This window comes from Triticum dicoccoides, chromosome 1B (genome assembly GCF_002162155.2).
Source record: "Triticum dicoccoides isolate Atlit2015 ecotype Zavitan chromosome 1B, WEW_v2.0, whole genome shotgun sequence".
Classification (NCBI taxonomy): Eukaryota; Viridiplantae; Streptophyta; class Magnoliopsida; order Poales; family Poaceae; genus Triticum; species Triticum dicoccoides.
Window position 1 is genome coordinate 701984381 of NC_041381.1, and position 11744 is coordinate 701996124.

Here is an 11744-nt window from a genome sequence, read left to right on the forward strand (position 1 = left end):
GAGACTCAAATGTCACAGTGTCTCCTGTCAGCTTGTTGAATTTCAACCTCACATTGCATGGGACAATCTGTGTAAAATAAGCAAAATGACACTATGCAGTAATGCCAACACTAAAAACAAAATAGTTATTACATTTCATTTAATTTCTTACCGCCGCATGACAAAAACTCGGCTGGAAGTAGATGCCGAACAGCTTGCCAGTTGCAAGGCTGCTGGCGCATCTTGACTTGCACAGTCGACATAGTGGTGGTGGTGGTGGTGCCATTTTTCCTAAAGCAATATGAGCAAAGGATTAACGATCAACTAAATCAAAATGTTCTAAGTCAACTAAATCAACTAGCCTACTAAATCAACTAAATCAAAATGTTCTAAATCAACTAAATCAACTAGCCTACTAAATCAACTAAATCAAAATGTTCTAAATGAACTAATTAAATGAACTACCCTACTAAATCAACTAAATCAAAATGTTCTAAGTCAACTAAATCAACTAAATGAACTAGCCTATTAAATCAACTAAATCAAAATGTTCTAAGTCAACTAAATCAACTAAATGAACTAGCCTATTAAATAAACTAAATCAAAATGTTCTAGGTCAACTAAATCAACTAGCCTACTAATTAAATAAACTAAATCATATCAACTAAATCAAAATGTTGCATATGAACTAGCCAAGCTACTAAATCAAAATGTAACGGGCAGGAGGGAGAAGGAGGGGTGACTCGAGGAGGGAGAAGAGAGTAGGATGGAGGAGGAAGGCGGAGCGAGGAGGGGCCGGCCGGCGTGGCCAGTGGAGGGAGGACGGAGGAGGAAGGCGGAGCGAGGAGGGGCCGGCCAGCGGCGAGTGGAGAGGGAGGACGGAGGAGGAGGACGGTACCGAGTCCAGCAAGGAGGAGGAGGTGACGGCGGCGCAGACGGAGGAGGGGCGACGGGGGTGGACTGGCGCGGGGGATTGAGAGGGGATCCAGTGAGCTAGTGTGTGACTGTGTGAGTGTGGATCTGATAGAGGAAATGGGGCAAAACTTCTGTAGTAAATTTAGCAGTAGCGCTTATTGCAGCAATGCGCTGCTACTATGCTACGTAGCAGTAGCGCCCGTTGTTATAACGCGTTGCTGCTATAACTAGCCTCGTGGCGGGCTCGTAGGAATTATAGCAGTAGCACTTCTTTGAGCGGGCGCGCGACTGCTATATTGGTTTCAGTAGCGAGTTACTCCCGAGCACGCTACTGCTAATTAGCAGCAGCGCCTTATTTTACAGTGCGCTGCTGATAAGATTCTGTGTATAGGCTTTTCCCTAGTAGTGATCATATGAATAAACTCTATACATGTGTTTGGTGCATTTTCATGTCTACTTGCTGCTGGTATTTTTCCCATGCCATGGTAAACATGTTTAGGCACTATAAGAAGCTTGCAAACATGCTATGATACTTTTGTTGTTGTTTTACACTTGTTGAAAACTGCCAAGTCTGAAACTACCTGTTATAAAACCAGTCAACTTTGCATGATTTTGCCACTAATCGGTTGCTCATATGTATATGGTTACTTCTTGTGATTTGGTCTATGTAATGTGTAGTTTGATGCCATGACCTTGGTTGCCATGTGAAGTTCATGTAGCATGACTCAATCTTGCTCTCAAGTTGCCATCATAATGTTATTGTTGTGCATTCCCATATTTCATTAAGTCCGAAAGACAACTTATCTCATGGTTGTATATTTCCTTAATGATTCCCATGAACCTATTGCTCCTATGTTTATTACATGTTGTAATATTTGCAGAAATTATGGAACATGGCACAAACGAAGAATAGGAAGACATGTTGGAGGAAATAATCAACGAAGGAGATGATGTTATCACCTCATAGTTTCTAAACGAATTCGGTGGTGAGGGAATAGAGGGAGAAGATGACGACTCCAGTGAGGGAATGGAGGGAGAAGATGACGGCTCCGGTGTTGGAACTTAGTTATTAGAAAGTCTGGTGAGGTGTATTAATTAAGGCTCTGCTGACTAGATGCATTAGTTGATTTGTATGTACATATATTAACGCTTCTTTCTTCTTTTAGCCCTCCGGATCAAGACAATTTTCTATAAAGAGACAAGCCCTGAAAAAAGGTTGGACGAGAATGAAATCTTCACAATCGAAGAAGTCGCTGCAGATGGCAAACCGACTGCTCCAAAGCTGACCGTAAACCGATCGGTAAATCAGTGTGGAGTTATTGTCAGGGACAGCATCCCGATCAGCATTCAAGAATGGAATAAGCTAAAGGCAGATGGAGTTAGTTATGACGAGGATAGATGCAAAGAAACGCTTTGGAATACGCTCAAGACAAATTTCACCCTACTGGCAGAGGTGGATTGAAATAACAAAGTTATAGAGAGAAAAGTCAAGGCTTGGGCTCTTAAGAAGATGGCCGCACAATTCTGCAACTGGAAGAAAATATTACAGCAAGACTATGTCCTGAAAGACAAAACTCGATCCAACATTCATCGGAGCATATGAGAAGATAAAAGATCACTGGCCCGCATTTGTGAAGTACAAGACATTGGATGAAGCTAAGAAAAGGTCAAAAATAAATGAGGACAATGCTACAAAGAAGAAATATCACCATGTTACGGGGTCACGTGGCTACAGGGTTGTTACGCCTAAGTGGGAGAAAGATGGGAAAACCTAATTAATAAGGATAGTTCCAGAGCCATTGGAGTGGAATGAACGGGCAAAGACTTGGTTCTACAAGCATTGCGGACAGTTGGACCCAGAAATAGGGAAGTGTATTATACAAAAGATCAACTTGCAACACATGTCAAAGCCCTTCAAGATACAATGAAGAACATGGAGGACAGGAAGTTCATTCCAGACAGAGAGAACCACAAGCTGACACGCGCCCTCGGGAATCTTGAACACAGTGGACAAACACGAGGCACATCAGGCTCCGTTCCGTGGAAGGTTGGGTTTCCCGACTGCAGTGACACTTATACAAGCCATGGGAGAAAAAAGAAACAGGATGCAGACCGGCTGCAAAAGATAGAACAAATAGTAGCATTGAAGTAGAAGCAAATAGAGGCATTTACCAGCCAACATGCTACTAGCCCATCTCAGCGGCATGAAGATCCTGCATTTGATACTAGCAGTCCACCATCTTAGCGGAAAAGCAACATGGCACTTCCACGGAGCTTGTTTGGCCCATAGATGATGTCACGGCTCCTCTCTACCCTGTGGATGATATCACACAGAGGGTACATTGTGATCTACATGAGAAATGCATGAACCTATCCATGAAGGGGGCGGTCGGCTTTTCCTTACCTCCTATACCTGATGGAACTTACCATTGCTCTCTGATTCCAGATGGCTATGTTGTTGTCGGGGTGGATGAAGTTATCAACTGATCCAACTACATAATGATACCAAGCCTCGGTATGAATGGCATATTTTCTAATATTTCTAATCTTCAATCGCATTGCATCCATCTTGATCTTGTGATCATCGATGACATCCGCAATATGCAACTCCAATATCATCTTCTCCTCCTCAATTTTTCTTATTTTTTCCTTCAAGTAATTGTTGTCCTATTCAACTAAATTTAACCTGTCGACAATAGGGTCGGTTGGAATTTCCGGTTCAACCACCTCCTAGATAAATAAAATCTATGTCACGCTGGTTGGCATAATTGTTGTAAACAATAAATGAACCAAATAGTTATCAAAAGAAAATATATACCACATCCGAATCATAGACAGGACGAGGGCCGACGGGGGCGGATACCAAAACCATCCCACTATATAATAACAAGAAATAATAAAAGTAAGAAAATTAGACAAGTATCTATCTGAAGTAAGAATTTTTTCTTTCAGAAAGAAGATAAGAACAAGAGGCTCACCATGTGGTGCCGACGACGAGATCGGCGCGGGCGATCGACGGCGGTGAAGACGGGGACAAGACGTGACGGACCGCTAAACCTAGACAAATCTCGAGAAAAATGGAGCTCGGATGTCGAGTTTCGAGAGGAGAACGAGTAACTAGCATGGCTCGAACATTTCATCGAACACCTCATGTGCATAGGAGGTGATCTAGAGCACCCAAATGCCCTCCCCTCGTCGGCCAGAAAAAACAGAGCACTGTGGAGTGCTCTTCTGTGGCGATGCAGTATATATAGGCAACTCATTTGTCCCAGTTCGTGGTAGAAACCGGGACTAAAGCCCAACATTCGGTCCCGGTTCAAGCCACCAACCAGGACCAATGGTTGTGGGCCAGGAGCAAGGACCATTGGACCCGATTCGTGCCAGGAACCGGGACAAATGGGTCCATACGAACCGGGAACAATGCCCACGAGGCCCCGGCCCCCCCCCCCGGCTCACGAACCGGGACAAATTCCCTCATGGGTCCCTGTTCTTGACTGAACCGGGAATAATTGGCTGGCTAGGCCCGAATGAAAGCCATGTTTTCTACTAAGCAAAGTCTTCACAGAAGAAAACTAAAATAAAGTAGTGAAAGGATAGAACCAGTTGCTCGAGGAAGACTTGAGATTTGTTTTACCAGTTCTAATTGTTGTTACAACTTTACATTTGATTGGAGAGGCTGACATTCAACTCAGAAGACCATGTCTAAGATCACTTAGACCCCGGCCAATCACTCAGGTAAGTCATCAAGGTAGACTTCTCAAACCCTTCACAAACTTGTTCATCGGCAAACCAGAATAGCTCTTGGATGATCAAAACATGACACCTAATCGTCTGGAAATCCCAAGCTTCAATTGTAATAAGTCTTCGAACTCATAACAGAATGTCTTCGGTGATGTTGAATGACTTTGGGCTCTGGATGTTTTGGTTTTTTTCCTTGCAGGAAATCAAAATCTCAAATGCTCCGGAGGTGGTTTGCTTTCAAACAACAAAAGCCATGAAATAACTCGGAGCAGCCACAAACTTATGGTGGAGGAGGTGGCTATTTATAGCCGGAGTAGCAACCCGATATGATATAACCGAATGACACTGAGCCATCAATCAACAGGCACGTTTCCTAATGGTAGTATTTCAAACTCACGCGCCAAATTTATTTGGGTTGCAAGCAAAGCTGACTCAGCCAAGTTGGAAGAGATTTTTTTCTCAAAATCTTCACCAGAAGATATAGAATTTTAGCTTGAGCTTCACGTTAGTTTCTGACTATGGATCACCTCAACCCCACTTAACTATACAGTGGTTCTTATGACTTAAGAGAGAAGAACATGAAACTACCAAAAGACAAATTATTTGCATTGATCATCCACTACTAGGGAAAAGCCTAGCAGCAGCGCGGGTTTTAGGCCTATCAGTAGTGCGGGCAAGAGCGCTACTGATAAGGCGCTACAGCTAATGCTTAGCAATAGCGCGCCTAGATCCACGCTAGTTCTAAATTGACTTAGTAGTAGCGCTTCGTCAGAACAGCGCTACTGGTAATTAGTAGTAACGCTTCTCCTTTCCCGCGCTACTACTATTATTTAGTATTTTATTTCTTTTTTATTTCATGTTGTATTCAAACACCTTTACACAAGTTTACATACAACAGGAATTTAGAGATTGTTTTTACATCATAATGAGTTATTACATCATGGGGTGAAAGAACCGTGGACTAGTTTCAAGTGGATGTCCATCCACTTGAAACTAATCCACGGTTCTTTCACCCAATGCTATAATAATATCATCATCATCATTATATCATTAACAACTTATCATCATAATACATCATTGTCATGTAACACCTCCTCAAGATCATCGTTTTCATCAATGACATCCCATAGCAAATTGGTCACTAGTCATAATCACAAGTACTCATCATTATCAACTCTAACACATTACCACATAATAAATATATTGTACCTCATAGGACCTATTACATTCGATTAAGACCTACTACGTTTTCTAAGGTAAAATAGCAAAAAACAAGATAGCCCCTGACTCTCCATTATGGAGAATGGAGATTAGCCTATCTCCAATTCTTGTCTTTCGCTGAATGTTACTTCCAAGAACCTCCTTGCGAATGTCCATACATTTCTTCCATTCTTTGATGAACGTGTGTTCACGGGTTTTAGAAATCCGATATGCACAGGTGAGCTCCGTAGATTTACCTGGTAGTATGTTCAGAACTGAGAGGCAACCATGCAGAGACATCAGATGAGGCACACAATCCATCGAGAGTTTCTGTTGAAAAACATAATAATAACTTCGTAGTTAGCAATGATGTACTAGTTTTAGAAGTATGCATGCAAAAGATGCACGGATGTCGTAATAGTGAAAAATCTTACCAGGGTAAATGTTACCGTGGTTCAACACATGCACTAGTGGCACGTATTCACCATAATTTGGAGGAGTTCGATAATAGTTATTGTAATTCTCAAGAAGAGTACAAAATGATATCAGATGATTTTTCTCCTTATACGTTAATTCGGTGCCATCGGTGTAGTGGGTTTTATCTACCATCTTCCGCACAGTCTTTGAAGAATCAAAATAAGCTGTCAATGGAAATAAGCTATCAACTATTTTGAAATAAACAATATAAATTAGTTAATAACTATGTTTGAGAAACTCACATAGAGGTACAATCGGAAGTGTATCAACAAGGACCCAAATGTCCATATTGTCTTGCTCGATGTCAGGATGACCAAGATCCATGGTGACAATCATACCCTCATAAAAACCATACATTTTGCAAAGTGCTTCCCAATTTTGGCAACCAAAATGGGTTACGCTCTGAGCATTGCACAGATTTACTTCAAAATCCATATCATGATGGGTCCTTAGGTGTATTTTCTTTGTTTCAAAATTTTCATGGTCTTCAAAACCCAACCTCTCCAAGACATAGCGTCTTGCATGGCATGGGATAAGCTAGTCGAATTGTAAAATATGAAAATTAGACGTTGAAATAGTTGAAGTCGTGCTTAATTACGAAAAAACACTTGTCGTTGTTGCGTACCATTTCACAATCGAAGGTCTCCTCGAGCTTAATGCTGAAGCGCCGATCTTCGTCCAGCTGAACGAACCTATCGCACATACCTCGATCGTCGTGGCACCAGCTACACTCCCCCGGGAGACTATCATCGTCCGAGTACGACATTTCCTACATTCATAATTCAAAGATTAAACTTGTACATATTCTAGCACAAGTCATGCCAGAATTCATGAAAAAATCCGGCATGACCTTTGCTAAAAAAGGACATATAGAGCGCCTGAAATTTGCCGGAACGGAAACTAATCAACACTCCGGCAAAACATAGGCCACTCGGAGATGTAAACTGAACATGAGCGGCCACTTGGGCAACCACATATCCTATTTGAGCAACAACACAAGATATACAAGGATATTTGGCTGGTCTCACCTCGATGTCGGAGTGGGTCGGTGACTAGGACGACGGCGGGGATGTCGGAGGGGGTCGGTGACGGGGACGACGGTGGTCACTTGAAACCATATAAATTATCACTAATACATCCCGAATAATTGCTTAAACTAAAAAATAACAACAAATATGACATGTTCAACTAGTTTTATTAATTCAACTAGTTCTTACTAAATATAAACTTACTATAAATAGAAAAAAACTAGTTCTTTCTAAAAATAAAGTAGTTCAACTAGTTATATTAATTATCTTACTAAAAATACATTAGTTCTATTAATTCAGCTAGTTCAACTAGTTTATTAATTTACTTACTAAACTAGTTCAACTACAACTAAAGTAGTTCAACTACAACTAAAGTAGTTCAACTACAACTACTATTAATCATACTGCCCTAGTTAACTAGTACCATCACTACTAGTAATTAACATCTACTACTACTAAAAATCTAGTACTAACTAAGCAACATCTAGTACTAGCTATGAACCCTAAATTAACATCTACAACTACTAAATCTAGTACTAACTAGTGGCAGGGGGTGGGGGGCGACGGAGAGGTAGCTAGGGGCGGCGAGGTCGAGGGCGGTGGGAGGAGGGCTGCCGGCGGAGGAGGGAGGAGGGGCGGCCGCAGGCGGAGGGAGGAGGGCGGCAGCGGAGGAGGGAGGGGCGGCCGCAGGCGAAGGGAGGATGTGCGAGGAGGAGGGAGGAGGGACGGAAGGAGGGGAGTACCTCGGTGGCGGACGGACGAAGGCGGCGGCGGCGGCGACGCACGACGACGGTTATCGGCACGGGGGCGAGAGTGAGAGTGTGAGTGAGGGCCGGTCGTGCGCGTGGGGATAAGGTAGGGATAGTTGTAGCGCGTTTGCTAAAACGCGCTACAACTAATCTGAATAGCAGTAGCGCTTTGCATATAAACCGCTACTGCTAAGTGTAACTATACAAAAAATATGTCAATGCAAAAATACATTGGCCATCAATGATCTTTTTGTGTACAATCTGAATTGTCAATATGAGTCCTCTCCGGTAGGAACCGGAGAGGACTCATATTGCGGCCACAAATTTTACACATAGAGTTCAGTGAAGACCAACTGGTTGTGGTAGTTTCAGAAATAACATATTTAAGGTGGTAAACACCCTGTTCACGGAGCGAGGTGGGACTAAACTTGTGGGATGATCTTAGCAGTAACGGTTTTCCTAGAAGCGCGCTGCTGCTAACTTCTATAGCAGTAGCGCTGTTCAGTATAGTGCGCTACTGCTATAACTAGCGGGGGGGGGCGAGGTCATGGCAATTATAGCAGTAGCGCGGTTTGTGGTGGACGTGCTACTGCTATTTTCCCGTCAGCAGCGCGTTTCGATAACACGCGCTGCTGCTAAATAGCAGTAGCGTGGTATTTTGAGGAGCGCTGCTGGTAAGATTCTGTGTATAGGCTTTTCCCTAGTAGTGATCTATGACAGTTAAACCAAATCTTGTAGGGAGCTTGGACACGATTTACCAATCAGAGACCCATGGATCATAAAAATATATCTCCCCATGGCCTTTCACCTCTGAAAGCGTCCTTCATTTTGAATGTCCATGCATCCATCGAAATGCATGATTTTCGATAGTGTCGAAGAAGAGCAAACTCCCACACGATCTCGTTTTGACACGGCAACACTTTCCACCTCACTTCCTTCCATCAGATCAGATAGGAAATCTTCACTTGTGCAACACAGAAGAGAAGCATGCAATGGATTGAGCAACTAGCGCGAAACTTGTTGCGCGTTAGCACATCTGTTTTCTTTCTTGATATTCATAGGTTTTTTTTGAGAAAGTAAGGTGAAAGTTGTTGTGTGTTAGCGCATCCATTTTCTTGCTTGATTTTTTTTATGATTTTTGGAAGTGATATGTCCAACTAAGTAGAAAATGACACTAGAACTTGGCTACACTTGGTATAGGGCTGCTCTTCCTGCCTGGTGTTCAGGAAGCTAAACAAATCTCATATACATGTTACTTAAGTTTTAAGCTTGCTAAATGATATAGTCCTCGCTAATGGATTGAGAAGTACTCCACGGTCAACGACTATTAGTTAATATTAAGGGTGGAAAATTACCGCATGTGAATCGGATAGTGCTCTTACCACATCCATTTTCATATTTTCAAAATGAAAAAGAATTCTATTACGGATGTTACCGGATATGGATGTGGATCTGATATTACTCGAATACGGATGCATATTCGATGTTTACTTGATTCGGAACTGAGACGAGTAATAGCGACATATACTGCTTAAGAAAACTAGTCGATATTATGTGATATGATACAATCAACTTGCGACATACAATAAGTCAATGATAATAGGTTTATGAATAAACACTAATATAATTCATGATAATTTATAAGCGTAATCGTAAAAATATTAAAATTTTACTACATATTGTTTTTTGTTGGATCATTGGCATAATTGGTAAGGCCCAATAGGACTAGCGCATAAGAACAACAACTGTCGCCGATAAAGAGAAGCATAGATAAAAAAAGATTCAATCTGAAAACACACAAATGAAGAGTGGATACAAGTGGATCCATGAAAGATGAGCACCGACTGAAACCTGCGAGATCCGCAGGAGATAAATATCGACCCGCCCTCCCATGGCACTAGTTGCACCGTAAGAACGGGGGCTATGCGGGGAGAACCTTATTCCAACTTCAGAAAGCCACCACTGTCTCGTCGATTTGAGCAGGACACAAACCCTAAACAGACTAAAAACACACTTAAAAATGAAGCAGGAGCCCTCCCACCGGCAAGGACAGGGATCCACCACATCTCCATGGCCCTATGACAACGAGAGATGAGACAGGCCGACCGTGGTGCTGACAGCAGTCGGGGAAACCGTTGGTGAGTCCCTCGTGTGGGAAGATGCTGAAAGATATCAGCAGCTTTCAATAAATAGAAGTAAACTCATCTGCAATAATTAAGTTGAAAAGAGTAGGAGATAGCGGAAGAAGGGTATCCTTACGTGTCGCTTCCTTTGTATTATTTGCGGTATGGACTGATGTTTCCGGTGAAGTATGAGTACGGTCCTCGGTCATGCTCTGATCCCCGGATAGGTGAGTGAGGGGTACATTTTCCAGCTTCTTGATGATACGCACTTCTCCTGACGTAAGCCTCAACTCATATTGTTCTTTCACATGCTGCAAACAAAACAGAGCATTATTAGTTAACTGTTGCATCGTTCTTATAGTCAAGGAAAATGTTTTCAGTGGAATATATAGGTTCGACCATTATACATATCACTTGTCACTAAGTGAGGACGGGGGCCAGCTCACCTGGGGAACGCCCTTCAGAACAAGGGTAGCGACCAATGTGATTTTACATTCTTCCAAGCAAATTGGATCACTTGAATTGTTACGCTGCAGGCATGTTTTTTCAAAATCATCGAGACGTTTCTGCGGGAATGTTCTTTTGAAATCATCCAGAAGTTTTGGGCTCAGCTGTTTGACATAATCTGCGTGTACATACGATTGTATCAGACTAACTATATTAAAAAAAATGCAATTACCACGTGACACATGTAGTAAGCAATCCAAACAATTCACAAAAAAATGCAATTTGTACTTATCATACTGATGTATCTACACATATTTTAGTTCTAGATACATTTATTTTGATGCATTTCAATGTCAAATATTTCTGGACGGACGGAGTAGTGAATCCCAAAGAATTTTTTAGAGATCCAGAGAGATGCATGTTTGATGTAGATTACATCGGTCAACAAAAAGGTTTGATAAGGAACTAGAGGTCAACACTAAGCCGACTACAAGAACCTGTCTGCTTACCTTCGATATTCTTACGCCGATTCTCTTGTGCTTCATCCTCTTGACATGGCTCTGAAGGTGTTACTTCCCCACGAGGTACTGCAGTCAAATCCGTCTTTCGGTCTTTGTAGGTTATGGGATCCCCCATAGCTCCTGTGTTTAACCTTAAGAGTTGTGCACAAGAGAGAGGGATAGCGGAGGGGCGTATATATACTATACCAGTGGCCCGGCCGAGTGGAGGTGGGCAGCAGTGGCCACTCCACGCATGCATCGGTTGCGTCACCAAGGGCGGATAGTGCGGTACTGTATGAAAGTTGAAACTTTAGACACTTTTCTGGAGTACAAATACAATCGTCGCAATCTATACTCATTATGTTCCTATATAAGGATTGGAAAGTTGCCTCGTTTATACCCTAGTCTACTCGATCACCTTCTAGATCTATTCATGACAACATGGCACGCCTTAAATCCCTTTGCTTCCTTTTGCCACGCGCGCTTTTAGAAGCAAAAGAAACAGCGGGTCTTAATTAAAGCACTCAACAATTCCGCTTGGGATCGGGGATGGAGCTTGTGATGAGTACTTGAAAGCAGGCGTGC

At 42.4% G+C, this 11744-nt stretch overlaps 1 protein-coding gene across 1 annotated transcript; it reads right to left on the reverse strand.

Annotated features, from left to right (window-relative positions):
* Window positions 1-9839: 9839 nt before the first annotated feature.
* On the reverse strand, window positions 9840-11335 carry LOC119349836. The gene is made up of 4 exons (XM_037617930.1): window positions 11169-11335; window positions 10659-10837; window positions 10349-10523; window positions 9840-10251 (listed from the first exon to the last, which is right to left on the reverse strand). The coding sequence occupies exons 1-4, from the start codon at window positions 11293-11295 to the stop codon at window positions 10166-10168; spliced, it is 567 nt and encodes a 188-aa protein (XP_037473827.1). The 5' UTR covers window positions 11296-11335; the 3' UTR covers window positions 9840-10165.
* Window positions 11336-11744: the final 409 nt, after the last annotated feature.